Source organism: Micropterus dolomieu, linkage group LG10, assembly GCF_021292245.1.
Source record: "Micropterus dolomieu isolate WLL.071019.BEF.003 ecotype Adirondacks linkage group LG10, ASM2129224v1, whole genome shotgun sequence".
Lineage (NCBI taxonomy): Eukaryota > Metazoa > Chordata > Actinopteri > Centrarchiformes > Centrarchidae > Micropterus > Micropterus dolomieu.
This window is the reverse complement of record NC_060159.1, coordinates 7,066,712-7,090,713: the sequence shown is the minus strand read 5'-3', so window position 1 is coordinate 7,090,713 and position 24,002 is coordinate 7,066,712. Positions and strand designations below refer to the sequence as shown.

Genomic DNA, 24,002 nt, shown 5'->3' with positions numbered 1-24,002 from the left:
ACCCTCCAAACCATTTAAATCAAAGTGTGGCGTGTTGGGCCGGAGAGGCCGGGAGGTTTACAAAAAGAGGGGTGTGCGCTCTAATCAGGCATTTGCCCTGTCAGCTCAAGGCAAACTCTGGGCTGGGTTTTTCTAAACCGCCCCCGTGAGCGCACAGATGCTGATGGGGGGGATGATAACAGCTGATCATGGTGCTGGCATTCTCTGAAATGTCACATTCACATTGTTCATTCAAGATGTGTACGGATTGTGCTCTACATAACTGCTCTGCATAAAAGCCTTGTTTTGATGATAAAAGAAAGTTCCCAAACATGACAAGTGATAAGGGCCTTCAACAAAAAAAAGCTTCAATAAACCAAACACTGGCTCAAATATTACTGTCAAGCAACATTTTTAGATGTGCTTACAGTTGGTAAAAGTTGCTTGGAAATACTGCAAAAATCAACTTAGGATAAATGTCCTTTTAAAGTGTATTTGCTTTACAAATCATACAAACATTAATACACTGGCTCAGCCTTGTGTGTGGGCACTGACTAATTCTTACCAAATACCCCAGGCCTTATGTTATTCAGCTGTGTTAAAGGGCAACAAGGGGTTTAAGATGAGAAAAACAAACTATTGCCATTTCCACTGTCCAGGAAATGTAGTCGAAATGAACATGTATCCTCACCTCTGCTCTTCATTGTGAATGCCTGTGACTGCAAAGAGCGTAGCAAAAAAAAGAAGAAAGAAATATGTGTTTCTGTGAGGTGGGGACTGGGAGACGCGAAGCAGTGGGAAAGACTTAGATATGCTTATGTAACAGCTATTTCTCCTGTTAAACAGGGCAAAACACTGAACAAATTCAGTGAGAAGTCCCGATTAGTTCCAGTAGATTAACACGTGAAGCAGCTCAACATGAGTTAGAGTTACTTGGCCTGATGGAGGGGAGCGCAAACAGCCTGGACTCTGACTGAACTGCAGGGATATGCTGCTGTTGCGCTCAAATGTTCACGGAGATCTTTAACGAATTAACATGGGGAAAATGAATGAGCGCTGGTTTGGTTTTCTTGTGTATTTACTTGGATCCACATTTAACTGTAACCAGTGCAACAGCTACTCTTCCTGTGGTCTACGAGGGGGCGGGTTTATAGCCTGTGATTCATGACGTACATAAACACATATACATAGCCTACACATAAAACAGGCAATTAAGTAAAACAAGGAACACCACAAGTCTGTACCATAATAAAGTCCAATGCACTTGCTCATTGTATTCTTGTTGCAATAAACAATAAGACCATGCATCAGGCCAAACAACCTTAAATCTGTCTATGACTCATCATACATTTCTTAAGTTGGTATCTGACAGGCACTAAATGATCCTACATGACTCCTCTTCCTTCCGCCCTGCTGCTAACTGTTGATGATTTCTACACTTTGTCCACTGGGTGGCGCTTGTGTCAGGCACACTTCACACACTCAAACAGGCTGGAGGACTTGTTGTTGTTGTTGTGTGTGTGTGTGTGTGTGTGTGTGTGTGTGTGTGTGTGTGTGTGTGTGTGTATTATGACAACACAGCGATACTATCAGCTCAGCCAAATTTTCTGCGTCGTCATTCTACCTTTAGGTTTAGTGTGTTGTGTTCACGAGGCAGGCATGTGTTAGTTCGAGTAAATGACACGAGAAGCTCGCCTCTTTCTTTTTTTTCTCACGACATATAACACACCGCGGCCGTGTGCTGCCTAAATCAACACGCAGCAACCCCGCCATGCTTCATTGTTAATTTCACGTAGGCCTACCACCGTTTGTTGTAGCCAATAGTAAGTCTGCGCACTTCCCATATCGAGCCTATCAAACATTTACCCCGCACTAGTGACGACCTGTCGCATTTTCCTTCCATCTCCACCAGACAAATCTAAATAATTATAGACACTAATAAAGCTGATTTAACGCGGCGCTGAAAGGTGTATTGCTTTTTAACTTTGCTGTATTTATATTTATTATATTTACATCAAGTGCCACTGCCTGGTGCAATGCAGGTCCCGTGTAGCCAATCGATGCGGCCGACACATGGAGTATAATATTGCAGGTCTGCAGCGGCCAATCAGAAACGCTATCACACACCGGCACAGCAAATTCTCCAGTGTCAACCGGGCCGCTTCCTACACTAGCGGTATCCTTCCGCGGCTGCGAATTAGTACCCTGAGTTGGGAGAATCTAACGCTCTTTCTGGAGTAATATGAAGCCAGGTGAATAGATGTAGCTTTATAATGCACCACCGGGGATTTAATGTTTATGATATAAACTTCATCATATATATATATTCAGTGGAGTTGAGAGGTCTCACAATAACCTGCTCCAATTTAAAGGCACAGTCTGCATTTTCCCCCTCTGAGTTTGATTATGGCGTTAAAAATTGCAACATATGACAATGCAATTACAAATAAATTAATACATATGTCATTAGTGGATTAATCTATAATTGCTAGACTTAAATTAAACTTTATTTTGGAGCCATAGACTTATTTTGACTCATATTTGTAATTATAGTCATTTTGCCAAATGCCCCCCCTCCTCCACATCAGTAACTTTTTCTTTCTTGGTTTCTTTTGCCATAATAGGGACTATCCTTATATTATAATGACTTGTGATCATTATCAGGCAGTGGCACGTAAGGAGAGGTTGACAGTATTTTGAGTCTTTCTAGATAAGAGACAATTAGAAAAAATCCAGACAAACAAGTTAGTGTAGCTACCCTGTCCATTTACATATGAGATTATGTTCTTAACAAGGACAATAGTGATAAGGATGACGATGGCTCAGTTAAACTAGTTTTGTTTGGCCTACTAAAGTTCATACAGCCTCAGTAACTATTTGGGTTTAACTAATTTGCCTCTTTATTGCTACTTTGCCTAGCTTGGCCTAAAAGCTCCCAAAGGACCTACCAAACAAACCATAAAATATTGCTTCTTGTAAGGTATGCTAGTCTCCAGCATATAGTGCACAAAACAAGGAAATATCTCAAAAAGTGTCAGAAATATGGCCTCCAGTAGGTGATCATAGAGTAAACATCCACATTATTAAAAGTAACAGCATTTTAAAAAAAAAACTACCATTCGGGCTGTCCTTACAGGACCTTCTCCTTACATGAAGAGAACCACAGCAATGCCATATTAACTGTTGGAGGTTCGATACCCTTGTATATACTGTGTTTTATGTATCCAGTGATGTTACATAGGCAACAGTCTGCACAAACTTAAAAACACCACCCTGCACAGATGGGTTTAGCAATTATTTAACTTAATATCCACTGCATCCCCAGTCATTTAGTTTAATATGAATGCATGGATGCTCTCAATGCACTGCAGGCGTTTGAGCCCCGGTGATTGGCATGTCTTCTGCGAAAGGCCTGCTGCAGCAGCCCTGAATTGAAATAAGGAAGTGAGTGATCAGTGCTAGTGTGGCGGAGGGATACATAGGCAATCCCCATTCTGGCCACGGCCAATATACAGACTCCTAACCCGCCAGTGGAACTCCATCTAAGGAACGACCACACTCCTAGTCTGCCTCCACAGACCAGCAAGCACACAACCCATCCGACATGGTATGTATTGTCATTCATTCTGTGTAGTCGCAAGAAAACGCGTTTTAATTGTGTGCCCGGTTACTACAAGTGTAAACCCGGCGTAGCTTATTGCTTTTCCGTTCCTGTATGCTATTTGCTATAATCAGTCATTGATTCCTCTGATAAGCTGTAACGAGGAGACGGAAAACGCCCTTTGATATGTTTTAGCAAGCTTAATGCACGGGATAATGTGAAGCCACATTATGGACCGTCTATATTCGTCTATGCGGATTTATGTCTGAAATTATGTTCACCTTCAACATATGGGACCGTATTTCCCCATAACTGCGCAATTCATTGAGCGTTTTGGGCTACCCGGCTATATCGGGTCAAGTAGCATGGTTCACGGCAGCATGGTGCAGCTCGAATTAATTCTTGGAATAGATTTAAGGTATCGCAATAACTAGCAAGCTATTCTGGGTCATTACAGCATAATTCTGCAGCCATAAATGCATTAGGGTGCATTTTACAATCCGCCTTAGGAGCTCAGGCGTGTTGTGAAGCCTAACGTTACCTAAAGTCCTTACAGACATACGAGAGCGTTACGCTGACATTTTTCTAACGGAGCAGACACGTTTCAAGACATTTGTTAGAGAGAGATTTTGTGTTTTATGCCCTGTAATGCTGTCCACACCGGTTGAACAGAGGGGAACCCGCGAACGACGTTCCTCTCGTTAAGAAAACGAGCCGGCTGCGTTTGGCTTCCCCTTTTTCAACGCTGCACCATCTTGCTGCTCGAGCCGAGCCGAGCCGTGCCATGATTGAGAACGGCACTATTGTATCTCGTCAGTGTTCCGCAACGGAAAATGACCATATTCTGTAATTACAAGGTTATAGCTAGCCTACAGTATAGCGCCCGGCCTGGAAAGGCTACAAAAAGCGATATCAGACGCAGTTCCGGCTTTACTGCTGGCTCTGAGGGTTTATCTCAGGTTATGTTATCTTTTTGTGTTATGTCGGCTGATTTGGTTGCCTCTTTGCAAATTTTCGATGTTATGCAAATGTGGTACCCGTCTGAGAAGTCCAAGAAGCTCTTTCTGGCACTGGCCATGACAAAACATAAACAACTGTCAAGTTTAGTAGACTTTTTCCAAAGCAACACTAAACCAAATATTGTGACACATGAATATTGCAGGACTATTGTGCGACTCTTCGGCTCCTGTATTTTTTAAAAGGTGCAGTATTCTGAAGTAATTGAAATTCTGAGAAACCACAATGTGTAAACAGGCCTCAGTGACTTGCAAAACACTGTAATAGCATGCACATTACCACACCATTCTAACCAGTTTCACCAGATGTTGGGAGACAGGCATTTCACACCCACACTGACATCTGCAAGAAGCTAATGAAACCGAGCCCCTCCGCTGGCTACGTCGCATAAGGAGGAAGTTACCAAGTGGAAATGATCTGGATGTGGAAAAGAGGCCTTCAAGCTAATCCGTTGATGACCAAGCTTGATAGATCTTTAATAAAGGGAGTGAAGAAGCTGAAGACCTCCCCCTCCACCCCCCACCCCCACTGCTGTGATCAAATATCACATACATGGTATCGAGCTGCGATGCAGTTTCACGTTGCAGCGTGGCGCAGTAATTGGAGTGCAAAGTGGAATTGTTATGGAGTTAGCCTGCGTATCATCATCTCTGAAAAGTCAAGTTCAGAGGCGTAAGCTCCTTGTCTGCATCAATACGCCCATTGAAGTGGAAACAGCCTCCCCCATTGAGGTGGAAGTATCGAATAAGTAGTCGGACCATGCTAAGGCCCTATCCTATTCCTTGTTACGCTCTTGTTTGCTGATGCATGTTTAGTAACTTGAAGGACATCTGATCCGCTGCACTGAATAATTTATACGCTTGGCGGCAACACCTAGCCAAGTCCCATGTTCCCAGCGTCTAGGAGCGATAAAGTGCTCTCTGTGGCGCGTCGGAGTACCCAGCCACCTACCACAACCAGGCCATATGGTGGACCAGCCTTGTCCGCAGGGTGTCGGGAGGCTATTGTTGTTTACACCCACCCCCTCTCCCTCCTCCCCTCCGGACACGGCCCGGCCATGAGGCCTCACTGTCTTTTGTCCAGCCTCAAAGAGAAGAGGCGTTCAGTACTCTGTGGAGCTCAGTGCACCTATAGAAAGAGAGTGTGTGTGTGCGTGTCACAGTGACTCTTTGTGTTTGTGTTTGTGTTAGGGTGAATGGAAGTGTGTGTGTGTGTGTGTGTGTGTGTGTGTCACTCCCATCTGTCAGAGTGACAGCTGGTTGTGCACTTTTAACTTGGTGAGTATAGAGAAGCCACTTCAGGAATTGTTTGGACACCTCACCGTCACAGATAAGCAATTCCAAAAGTGTGCACAGCGTTGCTAAAGCAGATCGTGGGCGTTCTCTTACACTATTCTGCATACCCTGTCAAATTAAACCTAGTGTGAACAGGGAGTGATGCAGTATGTTTGTACAAGGGTAATATGACATCAACTGAGAGCAAAAGATATTCCTTGCTGGCCCAGGGAACTGCCTCCTGTCTCCCACAGTCCTGCTTGGAGTGCATTGCTGGGGCCTGCTGCCCGGGCAACAGTGGGAGTGGTTGACCCTCTCGTGCCAGCGAACCACTGCCAGCAGCCCCCCCATCCACAAGCACACCTATTCCTCTACAAGCTGTTATTAAAGACTGGAAGCCTGGCAGTGAACAGCCTTGTCCATAAGACACTGTGGATGGTGAATCACAGGGAGTTTCCTCTGAACAGTATGTGACACAGAGAGAGAAAAAGACAAACACAGAGGGGTTTTGAGGAGGAGGAGTTGGTATTGGCTGATGTCCAAGTGCCAGGGAAAGGAGGAGGAAAGACAAAAGGGAAGGGATGGGCCTGGTGGTGCAACAGCACCATGAGGTCCCAACAGCTTGGGCCTAAGCCAGGGGAGGATCCATAGCACTGAGTCACCAAACTCCACACCCAGTCCACTTAGAGACACAGCGGGAAACAGAGGGAGACGGCAAAGATACAGCAGGAGTGAGACAGCACGACAAAGAGGGTGACTAGGGGAAGATAGGAAGGGAGACGACAGAAAGAGTAAGAAATTAACACGAGGAAAAAACCTGAGAGCTGAAAGGGACAGGAAGATGGCATCAGGAAATACATAGATGAGACTGAGAATATTGGTCAAGCTGGGTGGCATGTTTGCATCAGCAGAGCTGTTTTGTCTCTTTCCCATTTCCCATTCTCACAGATGTTAATGGGACACAGGAAGTGGGTGCAGCGAGGGAGAAGAAAAGCAAGAGCAGTTGTGTGCGGGGCAGGTTATTGAATCATGGCCACCTAATCATATGAGCGCTGCTGAAGTTATCCATGAACCCCTCACTGGCTGGATCAATCCGTCCTGTGGCTGCTGCGACTGCTGCTACTCAAGCCATGAGGAGGGGCCTTTTTTGTTGTTTTTGAAAAGTTAAAGGTCAGCGTGCAGTGATCTGCCAAATCTTATCCAGTCTAACCAAATTTTGTCATTAAGAAACAAATTCGATTTACTGGCATGAGCTACAAAATAAAATACCCTCCCCTCCAAACATGGACTTAACAAGGCTCGGACATGCTTGGTTGTATCCGAGGATAGATTGCTTGTACAAACATAAACACACCGATGGGCTGGAGGAATTTGTTTTGAGGCAGAACTGGCTACTCTGAATAATTCACAGGAAGCACGGGGATGGAAAGTATTGGTGTTGAGGAAGAATGCCATTAGGATGGACTGTGTGTGTGTGTTTGTGTGTTTGTGTGTGTGTGTGTGTGTGTGTGTGTGTATGCATGCAGGAGTACACATACATATATGTTAGTGTGCCTGCATATGTGCACATCTGTGACTGCCGTCTGTGTGTTTCTTCTTTGCTGCCAAGCACAAAGTCAGTGTGGTCTGTTAACAATTATAATAAAAACATTTTTTTTAATAAAGCAGGAATGGTAAGGGTACCTGTGGGAGTTGTTTGCACCTCAAGCTTTGTATTCACACTTTACCACAGAGGGTATTTGTTTGAAATCAGTTGCTCCTTCACAAAGAAGCTTGATGCATCTATGTGAAAAGGCCTGGCAGTGGATGCTCGCTTCCAAACCATTTAAAAAGCTTGTGTGAGTCACTATCAGCCATTAGAGAGACCTAGCTAACGGAGGGAACAGGCTGGGAGGGGACCCAAACCGCGCCAGCCCAGCAGGCCTTTTTTCCCCCTGTTGGTATGACCATGGAAAACACTCCCATGCTGATCTGTCCTGAAACAACCCACCTAAAAGGTCTCTCCTGGTCTGGAGACAGCCTTTCATCCATTTTATTACAGTGTCCTGTTGCCCAGCTGTCCCTCTTGTGCAGACCGCCATGGTATAGCCTACTTTTTAAACATGGCACAAGTCAATCCCATGGGGCCTCTCATCCGTTGGAAATGTAATTTTGTGCGGTGCCTTTATAGAGTGTTATATGTGACAGCTTTTTAGCAAGCTGTCAAGCAAACACAACCTTTAAAAGATGTCCTGATAAGCCTCTGCTATCAGCGTGAGCCAATTCTGATAACTGATTCTCAGCATCACTATCAATTTTATGGCAGTCAATGTCGGACTGGGGTCAAGATGGCCTCCAATTTAGCATTTGAATTTTACAGGCACATAATCAGTTTAGTATGATATAAGTCTGCTTAGAGAAGAAAAAGTCATTTAGATAATAAAGGAAATCTCCAAAAGTACTTATACGGGTCATCTAACTGAGTTACACCCCATCCCCAGTGCATTGGGTGCTAGCTAATGGGGCTAGGAGTTAATATGGGTTGTTGTCATTGGTAAATCTTGGCAGATTCTAGCTGAGGCCTTTGGGAAGGGCCTAGCACCCACCAGGGCCAACAGACCTCTGAACACTGCGGCCAGTGTTAAGGTTTGTGTGGAGGTTGGTGTGTGGGGACGATGAGGAATGCAATGACGAAACAGGTTGGGATTTGGAATAATTGCCTTGTTGAGTCACTCCATTGTTTGTAACGCTCCTCCCTCCTGTTTTTCCAACCACAGGCTGACCAACTAACAGAGGAGCAGATTGCAGGTAGGAACAGAGTTTTGTTTTTTTCTCCTTTACTTCCCCTCAAGTCCTTTCTTCACCTATTTACTTGTGGACCATGTTGTTCCTCCGTCACATGAGGAATGCAGTATCTCTCATTAGCTCTTGTGGTTGCATCCACGTCACTTATGGACAACGTGAAATAGAACAGAGTGTTGGAGGACTTTGCATCCGTCCTCCCTTGGTAGATCATTAGTGTCTCAAAATGAACAGGAAATACAGGAATAAGCATTTACAGAATGTCATGAGTCAGGGCTTAAACCCATGAGGCCACAGTGAAAAGACCGTTTTCCAGGCGAGCTTATGAGTAGTTTCAATCACTAAGGCACCTTGATATTGTTAATAAATAAATTATGTGGCTTTGGTACTAAAACTAGAAGCTGCACAGTCTCTACTCAGACAAACCCTCTCTGTGGCTAATTAGCTTGTGCTAAGACTCCAAGGCTAATGCTCATTATTGCCTGCACTTCCCTGGATGGATTTTTTATGGCCTGTAGTTTAGAAGCTCGCTCGAACTAAGAGAGAATTGGTGCAGACATCAAAGCTCTTACAGTAAAATCTGTCTGCTTTTTTCAACTTCCAATGTGATAAGAATCCCTGTGTGGTTTTACAGCTCCGAACGTTTACAACTTCCCTTCTGTCATGTCACACTCGTGTGGGCCAACTTACAGACAAGCATGACTCTAGCGCCCTAACATAACCCATTTCTGCAACTACAAAGTGACAGCAATCTAACCTCTCACTCTCACTTCCCCACCCCCCACAGAGTTCAAGGAGGCTTTCTCCTTATTTGACAAAGACGGTGACGGCACCATCACCACCAAAGAGCTTGGCACCGTCATGAGGTCGCTGGGCCAGAACCCCACAGAGGCTGAACTGCAGGACATGATCAATGAGGTGGACGCTGACGGTCAGTATACACACTGGATTTACCCACAACGTTAACGGTTGTGAGTTACTCATTGCTGATATGCCAGTAACAAATACGTTTTCTGTTAAAGAGGTCGTATCAGGTGCCAAATAAGGAAATAAAGCTAGTAAATTCCTCTTTGAAAGGTCAGAATTTAAATCTGTAATGGGGCCTCATATTTCTGCAACATCCTAAACAGAAGAGTGGACTTAATCATCGCTGGATGCTAGACATGTCTTGCGTTGCATAGACAGCAGGAATTTACATGTATTTTGTAAGTCATTTTCTATCCAAGCAAGCGAAATATGTCACAAGACATACACTGGGTGCACACTTCTGGTATGATTTGCTGAGGAAATGAATTTAAAAGGTGGATAATAAGCAGTTAAATCATAAATTTTTCTCACATTTTACTAAGTGTATTGTAAGCGAGAGGCAGTGGTTTTAATAGTTAGGTTAATAAGGTGATGCCATTCCTGTCCCATCAGCAGTTAAGCTGATCCTTTCCTGCTCCCACTCCCATTTTTAATCAATGAAATGACTTGCAACTGCCACTCCTAACTGCAACACTGTAAAAACCACGCTACTCCCTCCTCCCGTGGTTTTAGCTCAATACAAGGTGGCACAGTTCTTTGGGAGATTTATTCATTAATTTCAGTCATTTTGGGTAAACAGAACTATAATTTCATATAACCATTTTGTAGCATGCCTACAGTGCTAAAAGCCCAGGTTACAAATGCATAAGGGATTAGGTAGAGCATCCATTACTGCCCCATCTCTAAACACATTGGAAAAATGTCCCATCTCCCTCCTCCCTTTCCTACCAACTGTCAACCAACTGTCCAAGCCAACTGTCTGTCCAGCTTTATTTTCAGATGATGTGTCCCTCTGTGTCAGCAGTGTAGTCACTGTGTGTTCAGCTCCATCATAGTTGACAAAGTCAGGGAAATGGATGCGCAGGAGGTGCTTTCAGTGCTGGTGAGTAGAGCAGGCGAAGTGTCAACTGAGACTGAGTGTTGGCGCCCCGTGATGAGTGCCATAATTCAGACAGATTCTTCTATTCACCGTATGAACAGAGGTTCACAGAGTCTTTATCCTCCACTGCAGAGGCTCCCAAAAGGCTGTGATTGAAAGAGAGTACTAGAGAGAATGAGAGACAGAAAAAGAGAGAGAGAGGTGTCCGAGAAGTTGCTCCCAAGCTGTGCGTCCTTGTCAGTGGAGTGGAGGATGTTAGTTGTCAGCGGGGTCTTTACCTCAGTGGTGCTCTGTCAGCTTATAGGATTTTGTAAATGGGACTGTATTGATCAAGAGAAATCAATTGCACCGCAGCTTGGCTGCCCTTTTATTGAAACGTCCTCCTACCATCCTCGGCGCCCTCCCCCTTCCCCTCCCCCTCAGTTACACCCAAGAGCAAACACACACACACACACACAATCACTAACATCCCCTTGTTCTGCCTCTGCCTCCCTTGGCTGATGCAATCTAGGTCAGACAGCAATGAAGCTAGTAATGGAAAATAAAAGTGGTTACATAAGGCCTCTCTGCGCTTTGCACATCCAGTACCCACATCGGCAGCCATGGGATGTCAGCTGGCCCATTGAAAATCAGCTTTATTTACCAAACAAGGAGGCTGTGGCAAAGAGTTACGATGAATGGAAGAGAAGAGAAGATGGAAGGCTTTTGCTAGACGGAGAGCTGCTAAAAGAAATAGTCTTTTGTCTATCTGAAGCCAAACTGGAATTTCTGAACAGTGCGGATTACAGTATCAAACCGAATTGCTCCTGTTGATCTTACAACCACACAGATCAGGAAACAAGCTCACCACACCTGCTTGAAATGATCCAGGGGCTTCCATAGTCCATGCTGAGCCAAAATATGTCAACAAAGATAATCACATCATGTATGACACAAGATAAAACGATTTAATTATGGATTAAATTACTGTATGACAAACATATTACCTTAAGTCTGTGCACATTACTCATCATCATTACACAACCCTACCCTTCTTTCTTATCTCAGGGATGGAAGTTGGCTTTATGATGCAGGGAAACGATGACCACATATACAAGTGCGCTGAGATGCTGCAGCCTTCTATAGTTTGCGTCAGCACCTCTTATGTGTAATCGCACCATCTCCCACTCGGTTCACTCCTTATATTCTCTCCTCTTCACATCTCCCTCATCTCCATCTCCCTCTCTACCGCCCACTCCCTCCCTCCCTCTCTATTTTCGCTCTCTTTCCCTCCCACCATTTTCTCTCTCCCGCCTGCCTTCCTCCCTATCTTCATCCCTCCTTGCTTCCATCCCTCCCTGCCTCACTCTCTTCCTCTTCCACCGCAGCAGCTGGCTTGAGGTGCAGTTGAGCAGATGTGACTCCAGGGCTGCACTGCTTCTCTAGTCATTGTCCCCCTCAGATGATGGTTTTCCAGTTGCAGTCCTGCCCTTCTCCAAGACAGTCTTGGAGCCTCGGCCGCCCCCCTCCCAGCCCCCAGTGGCAGCATGTGTTCCCTCAGTACTGCTGGCCGTCTCTCTGTGTTAGATAACAGGTCCTTAGATTGTTACCCCGGGCCATGAGATCACCATCTGCCCCATCACATTACTGCATCCCTTTTCGTTCCACACATACACAACGTTTATTCTCGCTCTCCATTCTCTTGTTCTCTCCATCTCGCTCTCTGAGGCGTGCTCTATCATTGGTTAATCTTCGTACAATCCCCCCCACCTCATCTGTCCCACCCAGGGCTAATCCTCCTGGGTACTTTGCCCTTGGTGTCCCCGGCCTTCACTTCAATCCCCCTGACAGTTTATTTAATTTTGTCCATTTTTAATTATAACACACACACATGCTCCCAACATCTTGAGGTCTACATAAAAGCAAGCCTTATCACTACCATTAGATTCACCACCAACATGCACCCTCCTGTGGTTGCAGTTGGTGAGCTGCTGAGCTCCTCATAGATCCTTCCCCTGTCAACAGGGTCTGATCCTATTGAGCCTGTTGCATATGTGTGCCACCAGCACAGCGGCTGCTATTAACAGCACCTGAAACAAAAGCACTGATTCCTCTATCTCAGTTCTTGTGCCTTTGGATGACCCATGAACACATGGATACATATATTGAAAAAGGAGAACAATAAATTTACTTTAGGGCAGATACAATTGGACAGGAGGGGTGGAGTGTCTGGACTGAAGCTTCCCACCCCCCTCTCATCCTTCTCTTCCAGCCAGGGTTTCCGACAGGGCCACCACGAGAGATGAGCCTTTGCTTTATCCAGGCTCCTTGAAGGCCAGGCTGCACAATGTACTTTATGTCTACATTATGGATGACTGGCCAGGACCCCCCACCCCCATGCAGTCCTGCTGCACTGTGTATAACAAACGCAACATCTTCCCAGGGCTTCCCTGATGAAGAAAGGGAAATACACACAAAGTCACTCATACACAACCCCCCCCCCTTCCCCTCCTCCCAGCCTGCCGTACCTGTGTTTATCACAGGGAGGATAGTGTATTATAAAATGATTTGAGGGCTGCTCCCCTCTCTATAGTCACTCATGTCTCAACTTGCACTGTCACTGAAGGTTGTGGCCCATACGATAATGTAAATGCTCGTATCGTACACAGGGAGGAAAAAAAGAGAGGACTAAATTAATATCTTTATTTGGGTGCATTTCATCAGCTAAATGCTGGGTTATATTATCTCTGTCTATCTGAGATTGCTTTTAAGTAATTGCAATTGTTGCTGATTAAATGTGCCTCATTGATCACCCATTCCAGGTAATGGAACCATTGACTTCCCGGAGTTCCTGACCATGATGGCCAGAAAAATGAAGGACACAGACAGCGAGGAGGAGATCCGCGAGGCTTTCCGGGTATTTGACAAGGTAAATAAGGTCAATGCTCAAAAGAGCAGAATGAGGGAAATAACAGTTTCCATGCTTGGCAAGCTAGACAAGTTTTAGTTTAATTTTTGCACTTTTATTTTATGTTGGGGCAAGTAGTGAAGTTATATGAGAATCTGTTTAAATAAGCTTGATGACTCACAGGTCAGATAACCAGTACTAGAAGTAAGTAAAGTTTACCCAATGGAAAACAAAGTCATGAGTTTCCGACTCCCTGCTCGCTTAACACCTGCACCTATGTCTGCTCATTAATCGATCTGGTGGGAATTCTCTCCCACCAGATCGTTAGACAATGTTAGCCTGTGGGATTTTTCATGTTTCAAACATTTGATCCCGTGCCGCATGTTTCCAGGACGGAAATGGCTACATCAGCGCCGCAGAGCTCCGTCACGTCATGACGAACCTGGGAGAGAAGCTAACGGACGAGGAGGTGGACGAGATGATCAGAGAAGCAGACATTGACGGAGACGGACAGGTCAACTACGAAGGTAAAATAAACAGGATGGTTGTAAAGGAAGCACATACTAAAATGCCATGGTGCACACATAGCTTCAGTTTCTAGGCCGTGGTGTAAGCTTTTATTAGACAGGGGGGCCAGAGCACTTGATCTTCCAAGCTGTGTATTTCTCTGAGGGCGACTGTAAGACAAGCCAGCCACACATAATATTAGTTATTAGATAGGGGCTATAGATGGAGCCTGCTGAAACAGAGATGGGAGAAAGCCATCCATCTGAATCATCATGAGTGTGCCAGGAGCCTTTTCACTCTTTTTTCTTCTTGCTGCCTCTCTCCTTTTTTCTCCCCTCCCCCTGCGATTGGTCCCTTGGCACATTACACGAGAGACTGCGCTCATTTTCTAGAAGGCTGTTGATATATTATGAACAGTCCATAAGTCTTGCCTAAAAAGTGCCCTACTTCTCCCCTCCAATTGTACCATGGACAGCATATGTACTCTACAGACAATGAAAGCCTTCTTATTTATTTATTTATTTACTTTTTATTCAGGATGTATTTTGGATTCATGTCGCCATCGCATTGCTCTACAACTGTGAGCACAATGCAAGAGCTTTTTAATCAAATGGGTTTAATGAGATGAACGCGGAAGCCGTTTGGAAAGGGGACACTAATTAGGATGTGTGTTCTGAACCTGCTCAACTTGATTAAAAAATTAATAAAGCATTTAACAATTTAGCAGGTGACTGCTCTTACTGGCAACAGGCTGTGCCAAAGCCTTAAACCTAATGTCCTCATTGTCTTTTGTCCTCTTTCCTTCTCTGCAGAGTTTGTACAGATGATGACTGCAAAGTGAAGCTTGCCCGCCCCGTCCTGTCCCCTCTTAGAAGAAAAAAAAAAGGAAAAAAAAAAATCAAAATGTTTTACTTACCTCTTGGAGAAAAAAAATGTTCATTTATTCATACTGTTTCTGTATAGAAAATAATTGAATGTTGAAATAAAATATCCTTCTGTCCACACAGGAAAAATATAAAAACATACAAAAAATATCTGCATGAAAATGATGGTTAGTGATCCTGTCCCCTCCCCCTGGAGATCAGTTTAGCATCAGTACTTAACAAGTAAAAATAATAACAACAAACCCTGTAACTACTACCTTCAGACTAAAGCAAAAGCATTTGGTGAACTCCTTCCAGTTCCATTTGCTAGTGGTAAATGTCTGGGCTGGCCATCTCTTCTTTCTCTCTCTGTTTTCTGTTCTTCATGCATGCAGCTTGAGACCGGAGCACTAACCCCCTTCCGCCCCCCCATCCCTCCTCCGGGCTACCAGAGCGTGCTGATTCCACTATAAGCTGTCCTCTTGTTGGTTTGGTACAGTTTTTTGTATTTGGAAAGGAACCCTGTACTGTTAAGATGAGAGAATATACCAAGTTCTAACTCAAGCGTAAAAGTGGAATGGGACTTAATTGTATGCTAGATAAAACGAGAAAAAAAACAATGTACAAAAAATACATTTTCAAATGTTTGGCATGTTTTTTTGTTTTTGTTATGTTATTTGGACAGCCATTTTAGTAGTTGTGCGTCCTGCCCTTTTAAAGGAGGGGGGACTTAAAGAGTCTTACGGTGAGCTTTCTATTTTCTTTTCTTTTCTTTTTTTCGCTGAGATGGAGTGTCTGTCCTCTTTTCTTGCAAGAGAGAATCACTGGCCTTCACTTTTCTTTTTCTTCTTCTGTTTCTTGACTCGGACAAGAGCATAGTGAGGGGTGTACTGTGTTCGCAGCGCATGCTGTTAGGAGTGTCTGTGCACCAGTCTTCGCAACTCTTCATCTGAGTTCAGTTTACATTCATTCCAAGTTGTACATGCTAGTCTTTATTTTTTTTTTCAAATAAAAGACCATGAACTTTATTATGTCTTATGTCATTTTTCTTGATACTTGAGCATCTGTACGTTGTTTACCGGCTAGACAAATGTGTCAATAATAAATGATTATAAGCATTGTTTTCTCCATGCTCCATGTGCAGTGTCATTGGGTGATGTTCAGCAGAGGCAGGACTCAGTGCGTAACACTCCATTACACAGCAGTGAGGTTGTGGAGAGAGTGAGTTGCTCACAGGGGGAGGGAGAGGCAGCATAGAGTGTTTGCTCTCGCGCTCAGCCGTGGATATACATACACATCTATGATGCCTCTCTTCTCTCTCAAGACCCAGCTGGTTGCTAGGCAACAGGAACATGCTGTAACTGGGATGTTGGGGGTTTTTGAAAAGGCAAGTGGGAGTTTGAATAAACCCTCCTGCTTCTGCCGATGACTCCATGTTGGCTTGTCCTAGTAAGGCAAACCAGGCCACAACAGCCGTGTGCTCTTTTTAAACAGCACACACAGAGGACAGGCAGGAAGGTCTCTGCTTCTGACACCGTACTAGCTAATTGTCTAAAAAGTCAAGTAAGGGATGCATTGTTTTACTATATTTGGACTGTAATTTGACCATGTTTGGAAAGGAGCAAAGATGGGCTGAGACAGCTCTCCACCCACCTACTGCATGAAGCGAGCATGTCCCTTCATCATACATACTTCAACACACAGGAGTATACACACCTTATTCTTTTTTAAACAGAGATGGAGATGGGTTCTGCTTTCAAGAGAAAACCACAGAACATTATCTGCATTCCTCATACACTCATTATCTCTGTAGATCTGTTTTAAATTAGATACCATTTAGCCACTGTGGAATGAGCCTTGTCAGCCTTAATCAGATGAACTGAAGTTCAGTGAAGGAAAGGGTGGGTAACAAGAAACAGGATGAGAAACCCTGCCCAAATTGTGCCAGTAAGTGGGAAGTTATGTCCATCATCCCCTAATTACAGCCATGGTGGTTTATTTTGAAGAAAACCAGGCAAACTAATGCACTCAGCCTTCCTCGCTCCTCCCTGCAAAAGCAGCCGAGCCAATTGGAACTGCCCTTGATCGACGGCTGAGACTGAAGTTCTGCTGTTCTAGGTTACTTCAGTCAGGTGCTAAATCCTTGACCATGATTTACATTAGAAGAAAAATAGCAGAGCTCCAATGTGTTCAACATTTAGAAAATCAATACAGCATTATGAAATTAAGTTGAAGTGTTGAATAAATAAAGTTAAATCGATAAATTAACCTCTGAAATTCTGAATTAAATTAAGCAAAATATTCAAACTAAAGTGAAGTGTTACTTTATTCTCATTTCAGAATGTCTATTTTGTTTCATAATGGAATTTTCCCCAGTGACACTTATTTCATGTCACTATTTCATAATGTCACTTTAGAAATTGAAGTGCCTGCTCTCTCAATGTTCGGCCACCTAGACCTCGCTAGCTACAAAGGTCTAGGTGGCCGATGAGAAACCAATGAGAAAGACAGTCTTTTCCTTCTTTACAAAGTTGTGTATCTTTCTGAGGAACACATTTTGAATCGACACTATGGGAAGTTGCCAGCTACCTCCAGCTGTTAACATTGGCACTTAAGTTTGATGCCAAGTATAAGCTTACAATCCAACCTTGTTAGTTTGTAGCATGTGTAGCCTTGTTAAATTAAAGCAGAGTTCATTGTGTCTTTGTACTGTTTATTTTCAGCAGCAGCTAGTTGGTTTATATGGAATTATTTATTGTTGCTCTAGCTAACAAGGACTAGCTCACTAAGACAGACATGTTTGTCTGGGACTGACTGAAAGGTGAGGGAGCAGGCACAGGTCACACTTTTCCATAATGAAATTAAAAGCTGTGAAAATAAGATGAAAAAATAAAATGACATTAAAACATGTAACATGAGTTGAATAATTTCTGCAATAATTTTGGAATTTATTGGCTTTTAATTTCACTTAATTTATAATGATTTACTTATTTACTTAATATTGAGTTCAATATTCTTTTGCAGACCAGAAATCAATTTGGCTTGAGAGATTCCAGTTTTCATATAGTTGTTGTACTTAACACCCCACACCTACAGCATTAACTCACTCACATTAGACACGCTCTGACAGGCATATGGTATAAGTACATCAACCCTGCAAACACAAGTACACGCGCAGAGCAGGTGGGCCACCCAACAGAAGACAAACCAAATAGGATATGACTTTGTGCTGCCAACTAACTAATGAAGCAAAGCTAAACGCCCCTGTCAACCATTCCCAAGACAGAAAGGGCGTGGTCTCACTGTTGAGCCTGCAGGTTCCCTGAAAAAGGACTCCCCTCCCTCTAAGGGGAGGATGGGACACTTGAGCACCCTGGGGGTTAAATTAAGAGCATCAATATTTCACGTGTAAATGAAGCAGCACACTGCGGAGGCAGTAACGCGAGAAGGATTGACTGGGCAGAGATATCACGTATCAGCGCCCCTGGAAAGAACAGGCACACTTATGAGACAGGCCCGTGACATACAGCAGGACCATGTGTGTGTGGGCGGGTGCAGACAGGGCATGTGTGCGGCGACATGGAACCCATGTAGTGTCCAGCTGTATTAGCAAGTTAAGGAAGTGGATGAGTGGTGGTGGTGAGCTGAGCCAGGGACAACATCAATATGGGGAAGCTTGTCACACTTTAACACACACACACAGTGGTGGAAGTCCATTAGCACCAGCTTAATGTGTTTTGGGTGTTGTTATATTCGGCTAAACAAGCATATTTGTCTTTCTGGTGGCTGTAAAGGTGGCAACATTTTAAAAAGAATGGGCCAATTGTCGGTCAAGTTAAAGGTACAGTGTACGACTGTAATAAAGAACTGCAGAGACGACCTTTACTAATGGCTTGATCTTTACATTTTTGCACTCATGCTGTGCATGGACACACCTGAGCATACACATGCACGCTAATCTTGAAAGTTTCGTGTTGTATGGGCCTTACCTTGGGCAACAGAAGAACTTTCCTCCCACTTAATTACTGTATTTTATGTTTTTCCTTTCCTATTCTTTATTTCACTGTATTATTCATGCCAAAAAGCAGAGACACCTCCAGTAATTAGCTTGTATGGATTTAGCCATGATGTTTTTGCAGCCTCACTGCTTATTATGGGCCTTAGTGGGTCGTTTTCACCGTGTTGTGCTAATGACAACTGTAGAGGTGGTGAAGCAAAGCTCCGCAGGGGGTTTGGCTGTTCTTGCTCCTTGTACTCTGCAATGCAGTGTGCCACCCTCCACCCACCATCCACCACCACCATCCCAACAAACCCAGCTAAGCTCCCCTCTAAATCAGTCCTGGTGCCTTTTCAATTACTGGGAGCAGCGTGGGTCTCTCACTAACTCTTTCTCTCAACCTCTAATGGCACCATCTCTCGCTTTTTTATCCTCCTCACTCTGTCATTCCCTCTGTCTTGATTTCTCTCTCCGTCTCCCTCCCTCTTTCCCCCTCATTTACCTTGCTCTCTCGTCTCTGCCTGCTCCATTTGTCTTACAGTGCATTTTCATTTTTATGGACTCCAATCACTCTTCTAGTTTATTTCCCTCACAGTCTTCTTCAACCTACAGCCCTGTCACCGTCACCGTCTTTGGGCTTTTCCTCATCGGTGCCAGGCCTCCCTCTATTTACCTAGTAGAATAGGCTCATCCATCTTTGATTGTTGTGAAATATTATGGTGGTGTCACGACAACCAAGCCTCGGTGAACCTCATGCAATATTCAGAGGCGATGATATAAGATTCCTGCTAATGAAAAAAAAACAGCAGGCAATACAAACAGTCCTTTAATAATGGCCTGGCAGAACAGCCTGCTCCCTATTGAGCTTCAGGAGTGCAGTTGGCTGGTTGTGGCCAGAGGCTGAGAGACCCCGTACATCAGCATGGGGCCCTGTGGGTGAAGGCACCAGCACCCACGGACCTGTTTGCTACGTGGGGACTTTCACCGCAGGGCTTATGTACATAACAGTCAATATTATCAGCATTGTGAGGACAATCTTTCTTTGAAATATTTATATTGTACAAGCAGGGACGAGAGACATTGTTCTTGTGAAGGGGAGAGGGTCAGTAAAGCTTTATTTTGCCCTGCTTGAACTCTGGATATCCCCGACCTTGTGATGCACACACAACACATTTAAATGGGACTGGATTGCATCAGCAGCACTTCCAATGGGGATAAAACCCCCCCGGACTGGAAAAAAAAGATCAATGCTGAGAGACCAATCCAAAGAGACAGGAAAGAGATGCAGAAGTGGGAATGAGGAGGAGGGGGAGAGGGGTATCAGAGAGAAAGCGCAGAGCTGGGATCCTCCTGCTAGGGATTTCCTCCCTCTGATGCCCCCCCCCCCCCCTTATTTGTTTTTAAACCGCAATGTAATCTTTCCTGGGCTCATTGCATATTCTTTGCCCGATGCTACCTTTACTTCAAACACTACTCCTCCTGCTGCAGACATACTGATCCATGACCTGCCCAGTCCTGCCCATGTCTGCACAACAATTCACTGCCAACTAGCCCCTGCTGATTGGCACAAACTTGACACTGGATGACAGGGGGGATATAAAAGGGCAAGAGTAAAGGGGGGGGGGGGGGCTAGTGAAAAGGGGGCCAGTCTTGCAGAGGCAATGCAGAGGCAACACGATGCAAATGCAACATAATGCAGTGGTGCTGGGGGAGGCATTGCAGATGAGACAGGGCAAGGACGTCCAAGGGAAGTCTGTTCCTCCCAGCCCACATGGGCACAGGGAATGATGCATGAAATGCATCCTTGATCATGATGGACATATACTATGAATTACATATTTCTATGCAATGGAAATGTGCAACAGTAGCTACAAATGAAAGTGAGAATGGCCAGAGCTTGTCCTGCAGTCTCAGACGTCAGATTTAATTGACACGGCATCATATCCAACATCTACCCCTGCGTCTGAGCCCGCACATAAACATTCATCAGCTCCGGCGCACACTCTCATAAAAATCTACACACGTGCCCAACTGTTCAATTATTCATTAACAATGTACGCAACGTCTGAACAAAACACAAATGGATCAAATGTACCTTGACACAAAAGAAGTCATTACTTGAAATGGACTGGGGTTTAGGTAATGCAGACATGGCAATCTATGTTGACGCAGTTCGGAGTAATACGATTTTCAGAAGTGATCCTTTTTTCAAGTCTTGTCAGACTGCGTACAGTCAGGGACTCGTAACCCCATTCCCTCTTCCCTCAACGAACAAGTCTGGAGAATGTTCCCTTAAACGTTAACGTCCTCATTTTCTGATTTAATAATTCAATAAAGCTAAGCTTAAAATGGTGTGCGCCCTCTCAGGGCTGCCAGGAACAATTCAATTAGCCAGACAACACGTTGTGACAGCCTGGTTTATGCTTAGATCCCTTATTTGTTCGTCATGTTTGTATAATTGTAGAACCCCACAGCCCCAACCACCTCCCTGTCTTTCTGTCACTTCTTCCTGCATTGACAGTATATCAGTGTGCCAAGAAAGCTGAGGCAACTAGCCGACTCAGACTTTTTCTGTCCTGCTGTGACGAGCCGAGGGCCACATTTTGTGCTGTGGGGGTAAAAAAAAAACATTTAAAAGATAAAAAAACCTGCTGTCAAGGGGTAGTTGGAAGAGACAGCGGGGAAAAGTGTGATGGGGATGGAGAGGCTCTGCATTTGTATAATATTGTATGTGAAAGATGCTGACAGGCGACAGTGAGGGAAGGGCAGAGCAATCGTTCCCAGGATGGGTCGGTCAGCCAACCGTCAGCGCAGGCTAATCCAGAGCTGTGTTGACTGACAGGGGGCACCGTCAGCAAGTGAAGTGAAAAAGCCTTGTTCTCAACACCACACTAAGGCTTTTCTGCACAATAGCATCACAATAGCATCACCCTGCATGAACACGTGGCCCATATGAAGCCTGAAGCAGCGATGGGAGGTGACTTTTTGCATGTTAGGATGTGGTCAAGACCTCACATGACCCTCTACAGTAATCTCAAATCTGACTCGAAAGATAAAGTTCTAAATGATCGAATACTGAAAATATTATGTATTGGATAGTTTATGGAATCCAAAAATATAACAGAGAACACCAACACATAATGGAAAGATAATCAACATGGTCAGTTAGTTCCTGGTTTAAAATTTAAAAGTACATCTGCACAATGTAATAAAGTCTACTACAATAATATATAATAAATTATGAATCCCATCTTTGTACCGCCTTATGCATATGGAAGTGAATGTGTGTCTGTACATGCAACCACAGGGACGAGGCAGGAAAGCAGCAGTGTCCTCTCCGCCGTGTCCACCCACACAGAGGACTAGTCACCAGGTGGGCGGCTGGCAGTCCACTCTCATTGGCCAGCTGAGGCCGCCTGTCCACGGGAAACAGCGAGAGCATGGTTTTCCCAGCCAAAAGAAGACGATTTCCATCTCTTCATACCCCTGCCGAAGTGATGAGCAGGGGCTGATTTAGAACAGAGAAATACCTTGATATTAATAGTTATGCCATCACTCTCCTTTGATGAGCCTTCGATGAGAATTTATAGCGATGGTTAGGAATTTCCAGAAATGTTGTGATGTTAGTCATCGTGAGCGAGGCCTTTCAGACCGTGGCTCATTCTTGTACCGTTCAAGCAAACGGAAACAGATGTGGTTAATGTAAATGGAAATCAGTGGTGTTAAAAACAATCACAAAGGGCAGCATTAAAACACCTCCCTAAGTGGTTCACATCATAGAAAGTGATTAATCAGGCTTTTTACCAGCCTGAACACTCCTGTGAAAACAGAACTAGAACTATCACCCCACGGTTGTGTGCCTCCGCCAACCACTCAAGTCTCATATATTATATGTAGTGAATACTTGGAAGGAATTGAATAAAAGGTAGTTTATTATTTGGCTAAATGTAAGTGACTGATTTGATGATACATATTATGTATGATTCCAGTGAATTTACATTGTTAAACTGATTAATGAAGAAGGATTCTCATTGACGTATTGGCTAAACAAGTACAAAAACATGTACTTGATTACTAAGTAAAGATGGATTCTTATATATTCAAATATAGCTACACAAAATGTGGTGCTTTTGTTTTTTCCTGCCGTTTTTAGATGCGAAGCTAACTCACTCATTTACAGGACCGCGATTTGCTAGACGCACTCCAATACGCCATTTGCCGTTATGTGATTCTGATGACACTTGAAATTCAGAATGAGGCAGGAAGTGAAAGGCAGAATGGACGAGATGGAGGAAAGCCCGTACCGTGCTAGTTATTTTATATTTATTCTCTTATATTTATATACTCTTTATCTATCTACCTTTACAAGTGTGCAATTGCGACAAAAGAATTTCCCCTCGGGGATCAATAAAGTATTTCTGATTTCTGATAGTCAACATGTGTGTGAAATCTGGCCTGTTTTGAGGTCACTCTGACCTTTGACTTCTGAGTCAAAAGTGTCACCTACCAACTGTGAAATATGGTCACAATCTCCCCTTCTGTTCCTGAGATATGGTGTTGAATAAACATCTTTTTTGTAAGACAATATGATGCCACAAAGAAGTTGACCTTTGACCTTTTGGATATCAAACGTCATCACTTCATAATTTTATCCAATTAGAGGTTTGAGTGACATTTTGCCATAATCGGCGTATGAATGCTTGAGTTAAAACATGTTTTCTAACTTCACCCACCAGCTTCTAATTAGTTCAGCCAGTCCAAGTGGACGTTTGTGCCAAATGTGAAGAAATTCCCTCAAGGTGTTGCTGAGATATCGTGTTCAGAAGAATGGGACGAACGAACAGCCCGAAAACGTACTGCCTCCAGCCATGGCTGTCGTGGAGACATAAAAAGCATTAGTGAAGGACTGAAAATGAAAGAAGCATTCTTGTCTGTATGTTTATACAAGCACACATTCTCTATGCACCTCTATATTGTACATTTGTGAATTTATCTGCAAATATATAGTCTTTCAAAGTAGAGCTTGCTGTTTGCTTTGCTAAGATGACTTTTTATTATACTTATTATATAAGTAAACTACCTGTTTTTTTTATTTTCATTTATTAATTTTCATTTATTTAAAAATACATCATGTTCTGTTGAGCAGCCTACTGAAGTCCTTGGGCAAAGTGCTTCTGTCGGTTCGACTGT

The 24,002-nt window shown here is 43.9% G+C and overlaps 1 protein-coding gene across 1 annotated transcript; it reads left to right on the top strand.

The window, feature by feature from the left end:
* Positions 1-3,457: 3,457 nt before the first annotated feature.
* On the top strand, positions 3,458-15,843 carry calm1b (calmodulin 1b). Its single transcript, XM_046060388.1, has 6 exons — positions 3,458-3,586; positions 8,628-8,658; positions 9,440-9,583; positions 13,360-13,466; positions 13,837-13,972; positions 14,765-15,843. The coding sequence occupies exons 1-6, from the start codon at positions 3,584-3,586 to the stop codon at positions 14,791-14,793; spliced, it is 450 nt and encodes a 149-aa protein (XP_045916344.1). The 5' UTR covers positions 3,458-3,583; the 3' UTR covers positions 14,794-15,843.
* Positions 15,844-24,002: the final 8,159 nt, after the last annotated feature.